This window comes from Entamoeba nuttalli (genome assembly GCF_000257125.1).
Source record: "Entamoeba nuttalli P19 unplaced genomic scaffold asmbl_8287, whole genome shotgun sequence".
NCBI classification, from domain to species: Eukaryota; Evosea; order Mastigamoebida; family Endamoebidae; genus Entamoeba; species Entamoeba nuttalli.
In genome coordinates this window covers 75,237-97,841 of record NW_008579058.1, presented here as the reverse complement: position 1 = coordinate 97,841, position 22,605 = coordinate 75,237, and the positions used below count along the sequence as shown (strand labels likewise).

Sequence of the window (22,605 nt, the reverse complement as noted above, 5' to 3'; positions counted from 1 at the left end):
AAATAAATCCATAATATTTTTGGAAAAAAAAGTAATTTTAAGTTTCTATTAACATTTTTATGATAGATGAACGTAAAATGTTTACTCCAATACAATTATTTGGAAGAGAAGTTGATGAAAAATTTAACACAAACAATGTTCAAAAACACTTTCAAAAAGTGATTGAATGCTATCACAAAAAGGAAATACAAACATTTAACGATTTCTTTTATGCGCTATCAGTGATACTACCTCGTTCTACTATTGGAAGTTTTAAACAAATGATACGAAGACTTGACTTACCACAACTTGGAAAAATACCTGTAATGAATAAATTTTTTCGAGATGTTTCTTTAATAGACCCACAATCAGGAACAAAAGTAGGAAATGTTTTAAGTAAAATGAATCCAACAACTAATCCTGAAAGTATCATTAAAGTAGCTGAATTATCACTTGGCAAAAAGGAAGAAAATTTTCAAGAATTTAAGAATGTACTTGAAAAGGTGTGTAATTCAAAACCAAGTACTTTTGTTATTCAACATTTTGGGGGAGATGGTTTTGGGATATTTATAGATGAAGATGAAACAGGAAATGGGTTTGTTGAAGGGAGAATTGAAGAAAGAAATGAAAAGATGGAGGAACGTGATGATAATGAACTAAAAAGAAAAAATGAAGCAGAGAGATTGATCAGAGAAGCCTTTTCTGATGGAGAAGAAAAGTTAGAAAAAGAAGTAACTCATATGACATCTAAGCAAACACCAGTCATTGAAAACCAAAATAGTTTATCAAAACACTTTGTCCAAGAACAAAGTAATGAAGCTGTCATTATCAATTCAACCGATACTTTTGCTCATGAAAATGAAGAAAAAACAAAAGAACAAGAGAAAAAAAGCCAAATTGGAAAGAACGAAGAAAGGCCTACTTCTAAACCACTCTCTTTAAATACAATAATTCAAGAAAAAGAACAAGAAGAAATACAACAAACATTAGACAAAATAATTAAAGAAATACAAACTAAAATAATGAAAGGATATGTTTTAGAGAAGAATGAAACAAATGAAAAACTGCTGAAAGAACTATCACAACTAATTCATTTTAATTTATAAAAAAACAATTGTTTAATAAAGTTGAAGTAAGTGTCAATAACTTTAATAAAACATTCAATTAATAAAATTATTTATTACATCTTTAATAGGATATGTTATTGACAATTTTACTGTTTTGTTTTTAATCATATAAGAAATTGTTATTAAAAAAAAAGTGTTATATATTAGTTTAAGCTAGTGTTGCGTTATAGACAACTGAAGCTTTTTTAAATAAATAAGAGAAAGAAAATAATAATTATTTTGAATAAAAACAAACCCATTATTCTTTACAATTCAATTAATGAAAGTAAAATGAGAATAATACAAACAGAATAATCACAAATTAATCATTTAAAAAAAAAATAAAAAAAAAGAAATATAAAACAAAATTTGAGATAACAAAATACAGCGATTAATTAAAAACCAAGAATTTGTTGAATTGTAAAGTCGTTTCTACTCAAGAGAATATCATCGTCGTTATTAAAAAGAGAACATATAAATGAATTAATTTCTTGTCCTTTATCAAGAATCTGTTTAGTGTGAAAGAAATCTTTAATATAAAATATATTTTTATCGACATGAATCTTTCCTTTACTTGAATGAACTAAATAATTTTTCATTTCAACAGCATCCAATAAAATATTTAATGTTTCTCTTATTAAATTCTTTTCAAACCTCCTTTCTACACTAGATATTTGAATACCATTTAAAAGGTCTGAATCATATATTTCATTACATCTATTGTCTACATATTCAGCTAATGGAATTTCATCATTTTCTGTAGCAATTGATATAATTCTAAAAAATGGATATTCCTTCATTTTATTAAGTTTAGGTTTTTCAATTCGAATATCATAAAATTTATTCAATACTCCAATATAGAAACTTTGTAAACTTGAGTCATCTTCTTTTCCTTTTCTTTTCCAAAGATTTTCATTGATGACTTTGGGTGACTTAGATTGCATAATGAATAAGATCTTAAAAAGAAGAAACTTTTATTATTTTCATTTTGAAAACAAATCACAATTTTGTTGTTTTTTACAAAAACAAAAACGATTTTATTTTTTCTATTTTTAGTATATAGTCTTTTTTAGGAATTTATTACTTTTATTTTCTTTTAATAGAAATTTTTAGAACCAATAAAGTATTTATTTTTGTGAATTTCTTGTATTATACATGGAATTTATTAAAAAGTTATATTTAGAAGAATTTATTAATTCATTTATTCTTCTGAAAACAATATTTTTTTGTTTTTTCTAAAAGAAATAAATTAAAATCAAATCAATGGGTTTTCTAATTATATAAATATCAAAAATAGATTTATTAAATCAATAAAATATAAAATTTGAAGTTTGTTTCTTTTTACTTTAAAAAATGGTTTAAAAACAAACAAAAATGTAACAAAATATTTTTTTTTTGGTATTTAAATATATTATAAAATGAAATTATTGTCTTTCTCTCTAAAAGAGGTATTTAATTTGATGTCTTCTAATATATACCATTTATCTTTAACAATTTTATTTATAATATCAGAACATTGTTTTGACTGTTTATCATTTGAACAAAAAACTTCTAATGTTTTATTTGTTTTAGTATCTTTAATTAACAATTGACGTTTATTGTAAGAACAAATTATATTTTGATTAATTGGATATTCAGTAAAAGAATATTGAATAGTTCCAATTTTTAAAGAACATAAAAGAATATCATTACAAATAAGAAGTGTATATTTCTTTTTATCTTTTGTTTCAATTTTACATTTATTAAATAATAGTCTATTAAAAATAAAATATTCTATTTTATTACGTTTTTGTAATTCATATTGTAATTTATCTCTAAAACTGGTACATTCATCAATCAATAATGAAAAATTATGATATTTATGATATACTTCTTTTAAACGATTATAATCTGGATTCTTAATTGGTGTATTTTTTAATAATTCTAATATTAAAATAGGATATCTCATTGTTCTTTGAACTGGTTGAATTAATAATTGTTCTAATTCTTGATGACCTAACTCTGGTTGATCTTTATTTGTATTGATTAAGTCTTTTACACATTTCAAAGTTTTAATTTGTTCCCATACATTAGCTCCTGTGTTATAATTAATAGTAAATTTTAACAACGATGATGCAAATATATAACACTCTTCTAAAACATTAGAAATTATTATTTCTGAATCATATTTATCTAATACCTTTCTTAAACAAATACTAATTCTCATTGAACTAATACAAACTTTATCATAAAATTCATTAAAAATATAATTTATTAATTCTTTCTTAATTAGTCCATTATTAACAAGTTCATTTAGAGGATTTATAAAATATTTATTGATAAGTTGTAAATTTTTGTATAATTTCTCTTCTGTTTCAGTTAATTCTTTAAACACTTTCTTTCTTTTAATAAGTAATTTTGCTTTATATTTATTTCTAACTAATAGTCCTCTTAAATATGATTGAAGCAAAATAATTCTCTTATCATTATTCTCAAGTACTTTTTGTGTTTGTTTTATAGTGAATGATAATTTAGGAGAAAGAAGTAATGGTGATTGTTTTACTATTATTTCTTTATTTTTGAGTTTTGGACTTATTAAAGGAAATAACCTCCTTTCATCTTCAGTCATTTGTTTTTGTTCTAAATTTTCAAATAACAGTGTAATTGCTCTTGGCCTATTCTTTTTCAGCTCAAGCATTTTTACTTTCTTTTTTATAGATTTATTTTGTTCACATCTTTTTAACTCTAAACACTGAGGTAATGTTGCTTTATCTTCTTCAATCAAATTATCATATTTTCTACTTTTTATAAAACTATTTAGTTGTCTGATATTTTTTTTAAATGAGAGATTATCTTTACTTGTTGGTGATAACATTTGTTCATAAGAAGTCATTCTTCTTTTAGGTTGTTCACTTTTAATCATTTTATTATTTATTTTTTTTTCTTCTTGTGAGTGTTTTTTTTCTTCTTCCTTATTCTTGTTTATTGATGAGAGATATTTGAGGGTTAATCCCTTGACTGTTAATCTTCTTATGTTTGGAAGTGATAACCTTAATTTTTTCTTTAATACATCTTTTTTTTCTGTTATTAATTTATTACTCATTCCTTCTTTTTGAGAGGGTATAACTTCTAATTCATTTAAAGATGATTTTATTGGTAATAAAGGTAATGATAATGACCTCCAATTTTTTCTTGTGTTACAAGAATTAATAAGGTTATTTCTTTCAATCGTTTTACTTTCTCTACACCATTCAGTAATTCGTGAAATAATTTTAGGTGTTCTAAAATTCTGTGGATTTTCTCCAGTTAGTTCAAAGAGTGCTTTTGTAATTAACATCTTTTCCTCATTAGAGACTTGACTTTTAATGATAGCATTAACAACATCATTATTAATGATTTTAAGGAATGTTTTCATAAAGTTTATTTGTTGTTTTTCTTCTATTTGTAAATATTTAAAAATATCTAATGGAGGAATTTGATATTTGACTAATATAGCTGCTGTTTCAAATGCTTGTTGTTTAGTAAGTTCGTATATCGCTAAAGGATAATCCAAAATATACTTCATAACTACTTCAATTTCTTTATATTCAAAACTTGTTCCATTGAAATTAATTTCAATATCACTACTAATAGGTGTTGAATAACATATTAGAGAAGATAATGTTGATTTCTTAAACTTAGGATTACTCAGAACGTTTATAGGGAATGAAATTCTATCTGTTTTAGAATATAGAATAATCAAGTAATTCATCAGAAATTAATTTAATAATTCTAGTTTCTGTTTTAAAATATTTGTTTTTAAGATAATCACAACATTTATTTCATTCAAATTTTATAAATTAAAATATGTATATATTCCAAGATTAATATGATTTGATATACCCTCTTTGTTTTTTATGTTTTTGTTATTATTGGTAAGAAAAATGACAACTACCATAAAGGTTTATTGTTATTGAGTATATTTTATGTTAGTTTAAGAACTTTATTGAATAAAGAATTTATATAATTTCCATCAACTAAGTTTTATTTAAAAAGAATGATTTTCAATCGTTATTTATTTCTAAATTATAATTTATTATTATTTTTAATATAATAATAAATTAAATCAAAAACAAGTCTTTTTTTAATTAAACAAAGAGTATTTAAATATTTTATAAACAAAGAAATATGATTGTCATTGAAATAAGAAATTTTTTAATTAGTAAAATGAAATTAAATATAAAACTGTATCTAAAAGTAAGATAAATACTTGGACTATTTTCAAAGCAAAAATAAAAAAAACCATTTTCAATTAATTTTCATAATCATTAAATCTTCTGATATCTTGTAGTTGTGGATGATCCTCATTTAATGATTTAGCCATATATGGACCATCTAAAGTATAACCAAATTTTCTATAATAATGTCGTACCCCAACACCAGAAATAATAACAATTTTATCACTTCCATGTTCTTCTCTAGCAATTCGTTCAGCCTCTTGAATAAGTAAAGCACCATAACCCATATGTTGGAATTGATTTAAATTCTTAGTATTAACTGGAATAGAAGTACCATAGACATGTAATTCTCTTATGATGGATGTTTTTCCTTTAAGTTCTGGCATAAACTTTTCATTAGTTGGAAGTCTAAGTCTTAATAATCCAATCAATAAATCATTTTCTGGGTCTTCATATGATAAGAATGTTTCCCATCCATCAGAACCAACATAATCTCTTCTTATTAATTCAATATCTTTTACACATTTAATTTTCTTTCCTGGTTTACCTTGTAGAGCAGCTATACCAACTTCTCTAGTTCTAGTATCTCTACATGGCCAATTATTAGCATCCATTTGACGTTGAACGTATTCTCTTAAATTACCTTTATCAGCACCAGCTGAAACTAATGGAATTGGAATATCTCTTTGAATACGATGTACTCTCACCCAAGGTGGAATTAATGCAAGAATACGTGAAAGGACATCAATAGTTTCTTCAGATGTATATGAATGATAATGTCCTTTTCTCCACATTTCATATAAACGAGTTCCACGAATAACAAGACATGGATATAGTTTTAATCCATCACATTGATATGCACCATCACTAAACATTTCACTATATGTAAAAACATCTCTTTCAGGTGGTACACCTGGAAGATTTGGCATCATGTGAGTAACAATCTTATATCCTGCATCTTTTAATCTCTTATAACATCCAATACAATCTTGAACAGTATGACCTCTATTACATTCTTTGCAAATATCTTCAAAAATTGATTGCAATCCAATTTCTAAACGTGTTGTTCCATATCTAAACATTTCTCTTATATGATCCTCTGAACAACAATCAGGCCGTGTTTCAATAGTTAAAGCAACACATTTTACTTTAGAATTTTCTCCATAATGCACTGCCTCTTCAACAGTAGATGAAACATGTCCTGATAATGCATCAAATAATCCAAGAATGAAAGAGTCTCTATAATGTTTATCCATAGAAAGGAATGTACCTCCCATAATAATATACTCAACCTTTTCAACGCTATGACCAAGTTTTTGAAGTTGCTCTACTCTTGATCTTGATTGAATATATGGATTGTATCTTGCACGAACAGCACGCATAGAAGTTGGTTCATAACCAGTATAAGATTGTGTAGAATATTCAAAATCAGAATCACATCCACCAGGACAATAAACACACGAATCACCATTTGTTCTAATGTTTGGACAACGATGTGGTTTACACATTACAGCAATAGCAACAATACCTGAAGCCGTACGAACAGGTTTTGATTTAACAATAGGAAGAAGAAATGGACGATGAGAATCAGGAATAGCAGCAATAATATCAACTTGTTTAGGTGCAGTATGTAAATTATGTTTTTGAGCCATTTGAGACTTTAATTTATTTAAATTAATTTCTTCACCTTTTTCATATAAATCAATCATTACTTGAACAATTTCATTAATGCATGCAACAAATTGAACAGAATTTCTTCCATACTTAGCAGGACCTTTACGCCCTCTTATAACGTTAGATTTCATTTAATTGAATTTGTTAGTTTTTGACTGTTAAAATTTTTATGAAAAATAAACAGAAGGGTTTTTGTCTTTTTACTATTTTTCTCTTTTGAGGTTTTTAAAAAGGGACGTTTGATGGTTTTATTTTATTCTAAACAGAAAAATAAGACTCAAACAAATTAATTTAATAATTGATATATATTAATTCAATTATATGATTTATAAATTAATTGTACTATACATAAATATACTTCAACAAATTTATAATCACTTCCTATTGCTTGTCTGTATAAACTATACAACAGAAGTTGTACGTTTAAGTTAACAAGCATTTACTTTGTTAGTTCATAAGGAACTAACAAAGTAAAGGGTTAAATAGAAGGGTAAAAATAATATAAAACAATTTGTTAGTAATAACACAATTTTACTAACAAATAAATTTTTTGATTTATTTTTTGATTTATTTTTTGATTTATTTTTTATTTTTTTTTTTTAATAAAAAAAGGAAGAACTAAAAAGAGTAGAAAGTATAATGATTATTTTAATAATATTACTTTCTATTTTCTCTTCATCTAAAATGGTTGTTGATGTTTTATCTTTTAGAGAACCTATAGAACCAGAAAATGTTGTTAGAAATTATGATATGAAAGGACCAATTATAGTGTTTGAAAATTATGTACAAATTACTCCAAATGGTATTGGAAAAAGTTCAATAATGAATGGGAAATATAAAGTAGATTTACCAAGTTTTGAATTACAATTAAAATTGAATATTGTTTGTAAAGAAAAATGTGGAGGAGGGATGGGAGTATGGTTGACCGAAGAAAAATTAAAAGAAGGAGATTTATTTGGAGCATATAATATTTATAAAGGAATTGGAATATTTATCAATTTTGAAGATATAGATATTCCTATGATATCAGTACTAAAAAATGATGGAGTTGATATATTAAAATATAAACCAGAAATGTATTATCAATGCTCTGTAGCTAATATACAAAAAGATAAAGATGGAGCTGTTTTGAGAATTAAATACTTAGTTAATGAAAAAAAACTTATTATTGAAATTATGGTTAACCATATTAATATGGATTGTATTACTATTGAAGATATTGATATTCCTCCATTCTATCTTGGAATATCTGCTACAAATGGAGGAAGTAGTTCAACAAGTTATAGAGTTCAGTCTTTACATTATTATGAAGTTGGTAATAAAGAAAGAAAAGAAGTACATTTAAACAATGTTCTAGAAAATGAACAAATAAGTGATACTCCAGAAACAAAAGCAGAGAAAGCAAGTAATAGAATTAAAGAAAGAAAACAAAATAATATTAATAAAGAAAAACAACGTGAAAATGAAAGAATTGAAAACCTTCAAAAATTAGAAGAGGCTAATAAACGTTTAAATGAAAATGATCATCTCATTGAAGAGAATAAGAAAGAAGAAACACAAAACATAAAAGTAACTAAATCTTTAAATGAAGAAGAAAACGAAATGAAAGAACAAATAACAATAGAAGAAGATAAAAAACAAGAAGAAATAAATGATCAACAAATTATTGAGGAACAAAAAAAACAAGAAGAAATTGTTCAAAATCAAGAACAGATTAAAGAATTAAAACGCATAAGAATTCAAGATGGATTATATAAAATTTATAAGGCTATTGCACCAATGAAAAATGCCTTAGATAAAGTTGCTCAAGTTAAAAAAGATGGTGAATTATTAAAATTATTTGATGGAATTGTTGTAGATGAAAATAATAAAGCTAAAAACCAGTTAAAAGAAATTTTAGATCAAATAGAATTAGGTAAAGTATCAAATAATGTTTTTGGGGTTCGTTCTGATTTAGTTCAAGTTAAAGTATTATTTTCAGGTATTCAACAGAGCTCTTGGACAATAGTTTGGATAGTTTTATTAATATCTCTTCTTTTAGCAGCATACTTTGCATTTAAATTATCTATGGTAAAGAAAATAAATCATTATGATTAAAAGAACTAATTATCCTTTTGCTTTTATAACAAAATAAAAGCAACAATTATTCAAACAAAATCAAAAATACAATTAAAATTGTATCAATCCATAATGACTTTATTTAATCAAATCTAATATGCTTAGGATCATTTTTTGTTTCAGTCTTATTTTCATTAAAAGATCGTTTAAATCCTCCTTTTCTATTATCCTTTCTTGGCTCTGGACATTCTCTACTCATATGACCTGGTTTACCACAATTGAAACAAACATTATCTCCTCCTTGTTTACCTTTGTATGTATGTTGTTTTCCTGTTTTATTACTTGATCCAAATGCACCGAATTTTCCTCCATTATTATCTTTATCACCACCTTTCTTTCCATCAGCTAAGTCTAAAAAGAGAGGTCTACCATCAACCTCTTCACCTTGATGTTCTTCAACAAACTTATTAGCAGCTTCTAAGTCAACAAAATCAAGATAACCAAATCCTCTTGATTTTCCTGTTTCTTTATTAGTAATAACACGAGTTTTGACTGGTCCACTAGAAGCAAAATATTGATACATATCATTAGTTGCCCATCCATATGGAATATTCTTTACAAAGACACTAACTAATTTAACATCCTCAACTGGAATAAATTCTTTTGTTTCATTATCTTTCTTTTCTTCTTTCTTTTCTTTTTCTTCTTCACTTTGACTTTTTTCCTTTTCTTCTTCACTGTGGCTTTTATCTTCTTTTTCTTCTTCATTATGCTCTTCTTCCATTTTAGACTCCTCCTTCTTTTCTTCTTCACTATGCTCTTCTTTCTTTTCTTCTTCTTCTTTCTTTGAGTGATGGTGGTGTTTATGCTCTTTCTTTTCTTTTTTGTCCTTCTTATGTTTCTTTTCTTTCTTTTCTTTTTTATCTTTCTTCTCCTTCTTTTCTTTTTTGTCTTTCTTCTCCTTCTTTTCTTTCTTTTCAACTTCTTCTTTAACTTCTTCTTTAACTTCTTCACTTTCAATACTCTTTTCTTCAGAGCTAGACATGTTAGTTTTTATTTGAAGAGATGAAGATTTTCTTTTTGAATGTATAGGGTTGAATAATGCAGGGTTGTTTAAAAAAGATTTTATTCATTTTTCAATCTAACATGAAGCATCTAAAAGAATGATTATTAGGGTTAGTCATCTTTAATAAAAGAAAAATAAAAACATATAAGTACTTTAAAAAAAGAAAAGAGAAATAGTGATAAATAATGAAGAAACAAAATACAAGTTAAAATGTAATTTGAGATGAAGCTGATGAAATTGGAGGAGAGTTAATAATTTTATTTTCTACAATTTCGTCATACTTTTTTGATAAACCAGATGGAGTGTATTGAAGAATTAACTGAACACAAATCTCTAGTTGGGTAAGAAAATAGTCATTTTCAGAAGTTAAATCGAAGCAACATTTTCTTATAAAAGAGATATTAGAATATAACAAAGGTGGTTGGCATTGAACAATAAGATATGTTAATATTTCCAATATTTCATCACAACTCATTTGCAAAGTAATATTATTATGATAAATGATATTTCTAAAACATTTATTAATAGAATTAATTTTTTCAGTTGGAGTTTTAAAATTATTAATTTCTATTAATAAATCTTTTGACCTATTCCAATTTTGATCATTTATAATTTTTTGAGAGACTTGATATTTAGATATTGGTATTTTTTGCATAAGAATGATTTGTTTGATTAGACGTGAATCTATTTCTATTTCTTCATTTGTTGCAAATATATTTTCATATAACTCTTCCATAATAATATATTCTACACATAGTTTTTGTTCTTCAAATGTAAAGGGAGATTCATTTAATGACAAATTATATAAAATTGTTTGGTATAATGACTTTACAACTTTCTCTACTTCTTCTCTTTCAATACATTGCTCTGTATTAAACCATATTTTAAATTGTTTAATAGATTTTATATCATCTTGGTGTTGTTCAAGATATTTTTTGAATTTATGTATAAGTGATTCTGAGCCCATCTCAAATAATGATTTTTTTATAGTTTTTTTTATTTATTCTTTTTAGATTTTTTTATTTGTTTTCAGTTTATTCAATTTTATTTTGTAGAGTAATTTTATCTTGTGAATTATATATTTAGAAATACTTCTTTAACAAATTCCTATAAAAATAGAGTCAACCCATTTAATATCTTTTTACGTTGTGTCATACCTTTATAAGTTATTTGTTTTGTTTAAATTATATTAAACTACAATAAGAAATATATAACCAATTAATTTAATTATTATAACTAATAAATTTTAAATAAAAGAATATGTTTCTTTGTTAATAGAATTATAAATATCTTAGAAATATCAACTCTTATAATGTAATATTTTTGATTATTCAAATTAGTTAGTATTATTATACATTTTTAATATCATACTTTGTATTGAGCTTTCCTTTCTTCATTCTTAAATTAATTTTTACATTCTTTATATTTTTCTCATAAAACAAATTGTTTTAGAATAATGTCTCCAGTTTCTTTTTCTTATTGGATGGTTATTAATTTCTAACTTTAACTAACAATTAATACTACTTATTTTAATCTTAAGAATAAACTTTTAGTCATTTTCTTCTTTTGGTTATATTTAATCTACTAAATGGTTTTTATATTTAAATGTGTAATTTAAATAATAAATTGGTTAATACCACCAAGTTGATTTTTTTTTTTAAACTTAATATAGTATAATTGTAATAAATGAATATAATAAAGTACATTAATGGATTAAAATATTGTAGAACATTAACCTCTGTTATTTTATGAAAAACAAGAAGATATTAAGTTTAATAAAAATGTCAAGGTATTCTTCATATTCTATAAATAGAATATTCAATACATTAGCAAAATAAATTTCAAGTAAGTTAAATTAACTCCTTGAATAGACTTAAAGATTATATGTTTTTAAGAAATTAGTTTTAAATGAGTGAAAAATTAAAGAGTAAAAAAGAATATTTAAAGTAATAAAGAAAAATAAGTTGTAATAAATATATAAAAATAAATGATAAACGAAAGATTCAAATAATTACTAAATAATTAAGAGTCATAATAGATACTAAGAAATATTTAAAATAATCTATTATATTTGAAAGATAAGTTGAAAATAATACCATATATTTATTCATACAATTTATTTTTAAATAGATGAACAATACTTAATAAAAATAACAGAGAGGCTTTGGTATTGAAGAAATAATTATAACAAAAATGAATTTTATATCTTTTATTTACTACTTGTACGTTAAGATATGTTTTTAATCATCATTTTAAAATTATTTCAAATTAATATAAACCAAATCTTTTGAATTGTTTTACTTATACAGTCTATTTAAATCATTTCCAATATACTACTAAGAGAGAGTCTAATTTTATTGGGCTTAATAAATTCTTTGAAGTAAATGGATTAATAGTATTTGGAGAAACATCATAAATTTGTTTAAATCCTTGATGGATATATGCAGTCCCATCTGAAAGAACCCAGAAAGCAGAAAAACAAGTAAATACAAAACGTTTATCAGAATTTGGATGAATGTCTATTGTTCTTATACAATTTTCTTTTCTATAAATTGGATTATTAGTATAATTATTATATCCAAATAAGAAGAAATCATCTGTACTTTCTGCTTTTACAGTATATTCATTTGAAAAAGGAAGTGGCTCTTTTTGGAAACATCCAAAGATATCAGAGTCTTCTGTCATAACAATAATCATAATATTACCTTTACCACAAATAGCATTATTAAATGTTTCTGCACAAAGGCTATCTGTTTTTGAATTATATAATATTTTTGGAATTTTTAATGTTGTCACTTTCTTGAACTTATCAATATCACCATCACCATCATTAATCAATAATGACAAATTAAAAAGACCTTCACTTTGAAAATCTGTTTTCATTTTTATTTCTGAGTTATTACTTTCACTCATTGATCGTTTCTTTTTGTTATGATTTAATGCTATTAACTGTGAATCACTTGCTTCACTTATTAATGGTTTGCATTTAGTTTCATCTTCTTTAGTATATTTAATAATTATTTTAGGAATTGACTTTGTTTCTTGAACCTTTTCTTTCTTTTTTTCTGTTTCTATTTCATTAGCATTTAGTATCTTAGAAGTAAACTTAGATTCTTCTTTTTTTGCTTGTTTTATAATATCGTCTTCAGGCATTGAAGTTGATTTCCTATGAGAACTTTTCTTTTTTATGTCTTTAGTATTTTGGTCAGTTTTAGGAGTAATAGCATCTTGAGTATTCTTACATTGTTGATTCCCCATTAAGAATTAGTCAATTAGGTTATTCTAAGTTTTTTTATCATTTTTTATGAAACATTTTTACAATACCATTTTTTTTAAATTTTTACTATTGTGTTTTTCTTTACCACTAAACATTTTTATTCTCTGATTTTTATTCTTTAATATGAAACCACGTCACTCAATTACTCAAAAAAAAACATAAATTTGGTGAATAATGGAATGAGTTCCTCAATTACCTATTTCTACCTATCAACATTGTTATGAGAAGTACAGAACGTTCTTTATCTATTTTTTATTAAATAACTCTTAAAAATAGATTTTTTATTTTTCAGAAAGAGTAAGAAAAGATCTTACATCAAACATATCACTCATTTCATTCCAAATGAGAGGGATTTATATTTTGTTTTTTATTCAATCATTAGCCTTTAGCATACACGAACAACATATCGAATTTCCTTTAACTGGAGATTGGTCAATGCCTTCTCCTTTTCCTTTTCTTACACAAACTACTGGTAAAATACAAGCATTTCCTCCAAGGGTTTTAAACATTACAGAAGAGGGTAGTATTATTGAATGTCATATTCAAATTACTGATGGCAAGTATGGTCAAGATGACATTTTAGAATTTACTTCATTTTTATTAATAAAGAAAAATCAAACTTCTTCTCATGGGTATTTGGTTTCAAAAGTTATTACTCCTACCCCTATAAGAATTATACGAAGAGCGATTGTAACACATAATATTACAAAGTTTATTGATTCTTTACCTTCTCTTAATGTTATTATTCCTTTAGAAGATTTGAAACGTAATTTAGAAAATATTACTATCAATGGTACATTAAATTGGAATGATAAAACTATGCGTTTCACATTATGTCCTATTAACAAAAAAGAATTAGAAGATAGTGCCTTACCATATCTTGGCCTTGTTCTTATTCTTGCAGTTATTCAAGCTTTTGCATTTGTTAAACAAATGGATTGTGCTAAAACCGAAAGTTCATTAAAACGGTCATCATATAATACTATAGTATTTATGGCAACAAGTGATGCATTTGTGTGTCATGTTCATGTATATCTTGCTTCATTATTTACTCCATCTTCATTGGCTTTTAGATTTTCTATTTTATTATCATTCTTATATTTTATGATATTTTCTGTATATGATGTCAAGTATATATTTACAATATGGAAATCACAATATGGAACAGTTTCACAACGTTCTGCAATGTTATTATATTTAAGGTTATATGCTACATTATTTATTTTATTTATATTATCAGTATTTTCATTACATTATTTCCTTATAGTTTGTTTTTCATTATGGATGCCTCAAATTTATCAGAATATTATTACAAATAATTCTCAAGTTATTTCATTACGTTACATTATTATTACTACATTTCCACGATGTGTTTTAGTACTTTACTGGTTTGCCTTTCCTTATAACTTTATGAATTATAGAGTTGATGGTGTATTAGTTATAACTCTTTTTTCACTTGTTTTTTTACAAATCTTTATTATTGTTATTCAAAAACGATATGGTGCTCGTTGTTTTATACCAAAATTTATTCAAAAATTATGTATAAATGAAGAGTATAATTACCATCATGGATGGAGTGATATCGCTAAAATAAGAGGTACATTAGAGTGTGTTATTTGTATGGCACCAATAGAAAACACTCATATGGAAACAGGATGTCCCGAAATAGTTGTAACACCTTGTGGACATGTTTTTCATACTGATTGTTTAGCATCATGGATAGATTATAAGATGGACTGTCCAACATGTAGAGCACCATTAGAGGGAGTTTTCTAATTTAACAATCCAATTCAAAAATATTCAACAATTTTTATTCAACATAATTGATTTATTGTTTCTTTAGTTTCTTCTTTATTTTTATTATTATAACAAAAAAACTCTTATATTGGTGAAAAACAAATTAATTTTCTTATTCAACACTACCACTTTTGGATCCGGAATCACCATTTCCACTTCCATGACGTTCAATATCAACCACTTCAGGCATAGTGCCTTGAGGTGTTTTGTCTCCTTTATATTGGATCCAATCAAATTGTCCATCAAATTCAATCCCTTCTCTTTTAGCAATTCTCCAAAATAGCATTCTTAATTGAAGATAGTCAGGTGTTTGATCAAATCCTAATTTCTTGCAAATATCTAAATAAGTAGCAAATTCTTCTGGTAATCCTTCACATAATTCACTTAATGGAGTACTTTCTTTTTTAGCCAAAATTTGAGTATTTTTATCAACTTTCTTTCCTTTAATTCCTTGCCAGGGTAAAGATCCTTTCATAAAATAAACAAACATATATCCAAGTGCTTCTAAGTCATCTCTTCTTGATTGCTCTCTTCCTCTATGATTATTTATTGATGCATATCTTACAGTTCCAACAAAAGCCTTGTCTTCAGCATATTTAATATGTTTCATAGTTTTATTATCTCGGTATTTCTTTGATAATCCAAAGTCAATTACATAAACTGTATTACTCATATTACGCATTCCCATAACAAAATTATCAGGTTTAATATCTCTATGTATAAAAAATCGATCATGAACTTCTTGAATACGTTTAATACATTGGTCAGCTAACATAATTGTTGTTTTCAATGAGAATTTTCTTCCACAATATGTAAAAAGATCTTCTAATGATGGTCCAAGTAATTCCATAACCATTAAATTCCAATCATCTTGCATTCCCCACCATTTTACTGCAGGAATGCCAGTTGCTTTTGTTCCACTTTCTCCTGTTTCCATAAGTATTTTATATAAATTGTATTCATATCTTAATTGTGGACATCGTGCCTTAGTTGATTCCATTTTAATAGCAACTTCTTCCTCTTCATTGAATGTATTTACTCCCATATAAATATCACCAAACGAACCACTTCCTAATTTTTTAACTAACCGGTATTTGTTAGCGATCTTCATATCCATCATGGCTATTATACACACTGATTGATTTCAAGTTCTACTTACTTTTTTCCATTTTTATTTTTTTTGAGTTGAAACGCTCTTTATTTTTGGTTCGTTCTTCTTTTTTTGTTTTTATCAAAAGTAATAGAAACTTATTTGAAGGAATCAATTAAGACATCAACGAAGCAGAGCTGTTTGGTTCTGGACTATATGATGTGACTACACCAAAAACTAAAACTATTACTGAAACAATAAATAGAATCACTGACAAAAAGAATACTATTAATACTACAAAAGGAGTAGAATAGAAACCTAATGATAAATTAAAATATATTCTATACAATGATAAAAGATAAACAAACTAGAAAATGGGGTGTGTGGATGATATGAGAATAAAGAACATTTTTGAAATAGCCTGATTGATAATAAATGGAAGACACATGGAGCGATAAATACTAAAATAAAAGAAATTAAACCAGTTAAATCAAAGATTGTTTCTAATGAAGAAGAAATCGATCCCAAAACGAAAGGAATAATAATAGATATGAAAAGTGCACTATATCTAATTAAATACTTCTTTTTACCTGTCATCACTTCTTCGGAAAACATTGAACAAATATTACCTGTTACTGTTTGTGCTACAATAGGAAATGAACTTGTAAGATTTACTAATGGAAAGAAAACTATTAAATATCGAATAATATATGCATACCATTGAGTTTTTCCTTCTGTCCATCCAGAGCGTATTCCTGTATAACTTCCCCAATTTAAGGTTACTGGTGTTTGAACAGTCTCTCCAAAGGTAACAGAACAAACTGCACCAATTAGTCCATAAAACAATGAAGCAATAAATAATGAAGTAATGATTGGAATATGAGTTTTATTTTTTTTTTCTGCAGGAGCAATTATATCAGGAATACTGATATGACAAACTAAAGCAAAAGCGGTATGAGAAAATACTGTTCCAAATCCTGAGAAATCAAAAACTTTAATCTCACTAATTGGACCATCAAATCCAAGACGAACAAAACATGTAATTAACATCAAAGCAAAAACAATAACACAATACAACATCATTAAAAATTGAACAAAGGTTTGAGATGATAATTTTAAAAAGGATAATGGAACAACAAGTAAAGCATAAAATAAAATTGATCCGTAATATGTTGCTTGACATTCCCATTCTAATGAAAAATGCCCTTTAACTGGACAATGTTCAGGTTCATTTTGAAATGACCACCAAATAGTTCCTATTGAACTTACACTTGTTCCAACAAAAGACCACAAAATTCCATAACAATTGATAATCATTAAGATATTAATTACAGTTTTAAACCATTTTCCAGCTGTATGAGAAGCAAGAGAAGTATATCCATATGCTTCATATACATCTACTTTACTATGTTTATATCCAGTTAACAAGTCATTTCTTTTAATATATGTCCCTACTCTTGAGATTGCTTCTAAAACATATAGTGCAGTACATGAAGTTAATAAATAAAAAATAAATAACAATACAAGAGAAAGAACAAGACCAGCTTCAAAATATGCAAGAGGCATACCAAAAACACCAGTACCAATCATAATATTCATTGTTAATGAAAAAACACTTAATAAAGATATTCCTTTTAAATGGGTAAATGGTAAAACATCTAATAATGAAGGTTCTTGGTTAACCTCTGAGCTGTCTGAACCAATATTTTCATAGTCATCGACTACGTGAGTATTTATAAGAATAGCACCACCTTGAGCCATTAACTTAGAATAATCTAAAATTATATTTTTTCAAAAGATGATAAAAATCCTTTTTGAAAGAAATTTTAGAATGTTTGAACGGAAGTTTCTTTTCTATCTTTTTTTACTTTCAATATTTTCATTAGATCTAAAAATAAAAATATTTTTGAAAAAAGAACAACTTTTGAACTGTTAAAAAATTGTTTATTTTACTAGTTTATGTTTTTCAAATTGAATTATTCTTTATTTTTAATTTAGATTGACACGTCACAAACCCTAATACAAATTCAAATTTCGACTCTCCCACTGATTATCTGATCATGACGTTATCTTTGATGAGATAATGCTATACTCAGAATTGATTATTATTTATTATTATTTAGTATGGGTGTTTATTAAAAAAGAATTCGTTATGATAGAATATTATTTATTTATTAGAAATATAAATATAGTTGTTAATTATAGCTTTGGGTTGAACGTATGGGGTATTTTCAAAGAAAATAGATTTGTTAAGTGGTTGTTGATACTGGACGAGATAAACCATAAACAAGGCGTTATTGACATATTCTTCTTAAAACAACAATATAAAGAATGGGGAGTTTTAATATTCATTAAATTCAAAAAAGTTGTTAACAATTTAAATGCAGAGTTATTTAAGTTGAGTATGTTTGAAAAAGCATTGTTTTAAAAGAAATAAATTGTGTTGAAGAAACTGAGATGCTCACATATCAAATATGATGAAAGTCTAGTCATTGGGTTAACCATAGTTGATTTCTGTTTTTATTCCTATTTCTATCATTAATAATTGATTTATTATTTAAGGTTAGTGCATACAATTATACTAACAAGTATAAAAAACCTTATCTCTATTTTAATTTCTTAATAAGAAAAAACACACTAACCAAAGGTAGTATTTATAATTTGTTATTTTATTTTTAAAACTCATTTTTCCATAACCACACAATGTTTATTTGTTTTTAAGAGATAGTAATTCTTGGGATTATTGAATTATAAATCAATATTTGTATTCTAAGAAGATGTAATTAGATATTAAAAGTGAAATAAGTTTTTTGTAGATGAGTGACATTTAACTCTTTTTTTTTAAAAAAAATAGTATTAAACCAAAGTGCATCTAAGGTTATAATATTATATTTGGTTTAAAAAAGTGGGTATGAATTTTAATTAACATCAAATATAAAATATAGAGTTATTTAATTTATACTTTCTAAAGTATATTAAATAAGATGATCTGAGAAGTTTGTATGATTCAATTTTTACTCTTTAAAAAACAGAACATATAAAAAGACTTTATTTAATTTTATTTGTCTGAATTGTCTAAAGTTGAATTTATCCATTCTAATGCATAAGCCACCCCATCTTCTTGAACGGTTTTAGTTATAAAATTGGACCTCTCCTTTACTGAGTCAAATGCATTTCCCATAGCAACACCATAACCATGATGAGATACAGCCCATTCTATTCCAGTAATGTCATTCTCTGAATCTCCCATATACACAACTAGTCCTTGGTAATGAAGTTGCTCAAGAATAGTACCTTTGCTAATATTTGGATTATATAATTCAATAATTTTTTCTCCTGAGCGTTTAACTTCAATGTCATGGCTATTATATTTTTTCAATAATTCCATTAAATAAATAGTTTCTTCTACTGTTGATGGATGAATATGAATACTCAAAATATCAGAGTCTTTCATTTTCTTAACCTCTTCAAATGAAATAGGTTGAATAAATCTATCACAGTGTTGAAACTTACTATAATCAATTGGAGGAATATTAACACTTTGGTCTTCTTCTTCTTTTATGATTTTTAAGTAATCCCCAATCCGTGCATTGCCATCAGTTCCTCCATTTTCTATATCTTTTTTATTGCATAATACTAAATAGCCACATACCCCCTCTTTTACAAGGGCTTCAATTATTGGCATACATGCTTGTATGTTTAATGGATGATATGCTAAGACTTTTCTTTCAGGAATTCTAACAGTTAAATTACCATTGCTTGTTAATACAGTTATTGGTGAACATCCAACACTTTCTACAATAGGTATTACTGTTTTTAAAGGTCTTCCTGATGCAATAAGAATCTCACCTCCAGCTTGAATTTCACGTTGAAGAGCTTGTTTAACCTTCTCTGTTGGAGTCATCATAGTAGGTAAGGTTAATGTTCCATCAACATCCAATACAATTGTTTTAGGTTTAATAGCGTTCATTATTTATTCTTTTTTAGTTTTGCTCAATACAGATTTGAACTAAGGTTTAAATATTATTAATCGTGACAAACAAAGAAATCCAAAGAAGTAAAACTATTTATATGTTCTAATTAACCTCATCAACCTACTATACTTTAAACAAGACATAATAACGTCAACCATAAATTATAATCAATAAAAAGGTCTGAAGACTAATTGAAAGCCTTTAAACCAAAAAAAAAATTGTATTTGTATCTGTCTAATTAGTTTTGTACTTTTAACGATTTAAGAACTAAATGTTTCTTTCTTAAAAGTATTTCGAAATTTTTTTTAAAGACATATTTAAGGTTACTTCAAAAAGTGTTATTATCATTATACAAATAATGGATGAAGCATATATAGTAAATTAATTAATATTCTTATTCATTTACTATTGATATTATTAAGAAACATATCTAAACATTATTTGAAAATAAGTTTAAAAAGCATGAAGATAGATTATGTATTTATAAGTAAAAAAGAAAGTTTTATAGTATTTTTAGGATGTATTAATTGTTACTAATTTTGAAATATCTTTGGTTAATCAAACGAAGATAGAAGGTAAACTTCAAGTCATTGAGATATTTTTATTTAATAAAGTCAAATTTATTTACTTAAAATAATACATAAAAAATCACTATTTTATTTATTCAAAGAAGTCCTTAGTTACTTTATTGATATATGTTTTATTTAAATTTTCTTCATGGGCATAAATTACTCTGCATCCATTTTCAATGGCTTTTATTTTTAATTCAGTAATTTCATTTAATTCTACTCCATCATAAAATCCACGAGTTTTCCTTCTATTTGGTTGAATATTCTTAACAATAACTTCTGTGTCTAATGGTAAGTATAATGGTCTTATTCCAAGAGGATAACTTGCATTATTTGGAACAAATCCAATCATATTAGCATTTGGTGGAATTGGCATTACTCCAATAGACTTAGAATATCCGGTACTTCCTGCTGGTGTACATACAACAATTCCATCACAACATAACTTAGGTATTCGTACAACTCCATTAATAATAACTTCAAACCAACAACATTGACCATTTAAACGTTCAATCCAAGCATCATTGAATGCGAGTTGAGTGGACAATTGAGTACTTCCATTTGAAGCATCAACTTTAAGACAAGGATATGAATAACATTTAAGTGGTTTATTTTGTTCAATTGAATCCATTACTTCTTGTATAGGATTGATTAAATAACCAACATTTCCACAATTAATACCAAGGTATGGTAACTGTAAATGATAATTTTCATGAAACGCTTTCAAAAATGTTCCATCACCTCCAAACGTCATTACAACATTAGGATTTACTTCATCATGAATTCTTTCAAATTGTCTGGCAACATCAGGAGCCTTTTGGTTGTAATCATCAATATGAAATTTAGCACGAATATGATCAACCTGAAGAGTAGTCATCTACTGAAACCAAGAACTAAATATCTTATCATCAAATTCTAATTAAAAAAAATAAGTCCACAAAATAAATCAACCCTATTTTTTTAATTTCAATTCGTCTCACAATTATTTAATTTATGTTTTTTTATCTTCATTTTTTGTTATGTTAGTTTTAGTACAAATTTGTTTTTGAGACTATTACAAAGCATTACAAACTATTTTTTAAATCAAAGACTTTGATAACAAGTGGATGCTGTGAAGAGGTTATAAACCACCTTTTACCTTATTTTATTGTTATTGTTTATTCTTATATGAATAATAAATACTCGCAGACTATTTAAAACTATTAAGTTTCATCTAAGAAGATACGACAAAAAGAAACAATATTAACTATTGTCAAAACAAACTAAATGAGTTATTGGGATATCAAAAATTTATTAAATTATTTAATATATTTAAATACTTGGCATCTATTTTGTATAATAATATTATCAGTAATATTGATTGATGTAATCTTGTCTCTGTTATATGATGAATAATTAATTTGGTTGTTATGGTATTAGAAACTTATTGAATTAATCTAGTTATTCATTTATATATTCATTTATAAGAATAAGCGAAGTATTTTAATTTATTTTTAATATGGATAAGAGAGAGAGAAGAGATGTTATACAAAGTTACAGCTGTTATTTATATAAGAGTTTATAATGTTAAAGTTCTATTTTATAAATAGTTTAAAAAAATGGTATATAAAGTCTTTTTCTATTATTTGACTCACAAAAGTATCAGATAAAAACAAATATTCTAATAATTATGACTCTCTTATTATTATAAATTTCATGAAAATATTATGAATAACAATTGGGCTATTCCTTTCAAATAATCTTCTTGTAATTTTGTATTATTAAAATTAATAAAATTATTACTTATGGAACTTAAAACATTGTCTTCTAGAGTAACTAA

At 25.4% G+C, this 22,605-nt stretch overlaps 13 protein-coding genes across 13 annotated transcripts; 3 read left to right on the top strand and 10 right to left on the bottom strand.

Annotated features, from left to right (window-relative positions):
* Nucleotides 1-59: 59 nt before the first annotated feature.
* On the top strand, nt 60-1,085 carry ENU1_183070 (hypothetical protein; the record flags this gene model as incomplete). Its single annotated transcript, XM_008861575.1, has 1 exon — nt 60-1,085. One exon carries the CDS (start codon nt 60-62, stop codon nt 1,083-1,085), a length of 1,026 nt encoding a protein of 341 aa, XP_008859797.1.
* A 395-nt stretch (nt 1,086-1,480) lies between these two features.
* On the bottom strand, nt 1,481-2,029 carry ENU1_183060 (hypothetical protein; the record flags this gene model as incomplete). The annotated part of the gene is made up of 1 exon (XM_008861574.1): nt 1,481-2,029. The coding sequence occupies one exon, from the start codon at nt 2,027-2,029 to the stop codon at nt 1,481-1,483; it is 549 nt and encodes a 182-aa protein (XP_008859796.1).
* A 467-nt stretch (nt 2,030-2,496) lies between these two features.
* On the bottom strand, nt 2,497-4,815 carry ENU1_183050 (Rho guanine nucleotide exchange factor, putative; the record flags this gene model as incomplete). The annotated part of the gene is made up of 1 exon (XM_008861573.1): nt 2,497-4,815. One exon carries the CDS (start codon nt 4,813-4,815, stop codon nt 2,497-2,499), a length of 2,319 nt encoding a protein of 772 aa, XP_008859795.1.
* A 540-nt stretch (nt 4,816-5,355) lies between these two features.
* ENU1_183040 (histone acetyltransferase, putative) lies at nt 5,356-7,086 on the bottom strand (the record flags this gene model as incomplete). The annotated part of the gene is made up of 1 exon (XM_008861572.1): nt 5,356-7,086. One exon carries the CDS (start codon nt 7,084-7,086, stop codon nt 5,356-5,358), a length of 1,731 nt encoding a protein of 576 aa, XP_008859794.1.
* Nucleotides 7,087-7,594: 508 nt separating this feature from the next.
* ENU1_183030 (Legume family lectin family protein, membrane-bound, putative) lies at nt 7,595-9,052 on the top strand (the record flags this gene model as incomplete). Its single annotated transcript, XM_008861571.1, has 1 exon — nt 7,595-9,052. One exon carries the CDS (start codon nt 7,595-7,597, stop codon nt 9,050-9,052), a length of 1,458 nt encoding a protein of 485 aa, XP_008859793.1.
* Nucleotides 9,053-9,155: 103 nt separating this feature from the next.
* On the bottom strand, nt 9,156-10,058 carry ENU1_183020 (RNA recognition motif (RRM, RBD, or RNP domain) containing protein; the record flags this gene model as incomplete). The annotated part of the gene is made up of 1 exon (XM_008861570.1): nt 9,156-10,058. One exon carries the CDS (start codon nt 10,056-10,058, stop codon nt 9,156-9,158), a length of 903 nt encoding a protein of 300 aa, XP_008859792.1.
* A 226-nt stretch (nt 10,059-10,284) lies between these two features.
* ENU1_183010 (vacuolar sorting protein 9 (VPS9) domain containing protein) lies at nt 10,285-11,046 on the bottom strand (the record flags this gene model as incomplete). The annotated part of the gene is made up of 1 exon (XM_008861569.1): nt 10,285-11,046. The coding sequence occupies one exon, from the start codon at nt 11,044-11,046 to the stop codon at nt 10,285-10,287; it is 762 nt and encodes a 253-aa protein (XP_008859791.1).
* Nucleotides 11,047-12,398: 1,352 nt separating this feature from the next.
* On the bottom strand, nt 12,399-13,337 carry ENU1_183000 (hypothetical protein; the record flags this gene model as incomplete). Its single annotated transcript, XM_008861568.1, has 1 exon — nt 12,399-13,337. One exon carries the CDS (start codon nt 13,335-13,337, stop codon nt 12,399-12,401), a length of 939 nt encoding a protein of 312 aa, XP_008859790.1.
* Nucleotides 13,338-13,791: 454 nt separating this feature from the next.
* ENU1_182990 (zinc finger domain containing protein) lies at nt 13,792-15,132 on the top strand (the record flags this gene model as incomplete). Its single annotated transcript, XM_008861567.1, has 1 exon — nt 13,792-15,132. The coding sequence occupies one exon, from the start codon at nt 13,792-13,794 to the stop codon at nt 15,130-15,132; it is 1,341 nt and encodes a 446-aa protein (XP_008859789.1).
* A 133-nt stretch (nt 15,133-15,265) lies between these two features.
* On the bottom strand, nt 15,266-16,273 carry ENU1_182980 (casein kinase, putative; the record flags this gene model as incomplete). Its single annotated transcript, XM_008861566.1, has 1 exon — nt 15,266-16,273. The coding sequence occupies one exon, from the start codon at nt 16,271-16,273 to the stop codon at nt 15,266-15,268; it is 1,008 nt and encodes a 335-aa protein (XP_008859788.1).
* Nucleotides 16,274-16,561: 288 nt separating this feature from the next.
* On the bottom strand, nt 16,562-18,004 carry ENU1_182970 (amino acid transporter, putative; the record flags this gene model as incomplete). Its single annotated transcript, XM_008861565.1, has 1 exon — nt 16,562-18,004. One exon carries the CDS (start codon nt 18,002-18,004, stop codon nt 16,562-16,564), a length of 1,443 nt encoding a protein of 480 aa, XP_008859787.1.
* Nucleotides 18,005-19,301: 1,297 nt separating this feature from the next.
* Nucleotides 19,302-20,213, bottom strand: ENU1_182960 (haloacid dehalogenase family hydrolase; the record flags this gene model as incomplete). Its single annotated transcript, XM_008861564.1, has 1 exon — nt 19,302-20,213. The coding sequence occupies one exon, from the start codon at nt 20,211-20,213 to the stop codon at nt 19,302-19,304; it is 912 nt and encodes a 303-aa protein (XP_008859786.1).
* Nucleotides 20,214-20,877: 664 nt separating this feature from the next.
* On the bottom strand, nt 20,878-21,663 carry ENU1_182950 (inorganic polyphosphate/ATP-NAD kinase, putative; the record flags this gene model as incomplete). Its single annotated transcript, XM_008861563.1, has 1 exon — nt 20,878-21,663. One exon carries the CDS (start codon nt 21,661-21,663, stop codon nt 20,878-20,880), a length of 786 nt encoding a protein of 261 aa, XP_008859785.1.
* Nucleotides 21,664-22,605: the final 942 nt, after the last annotated feature.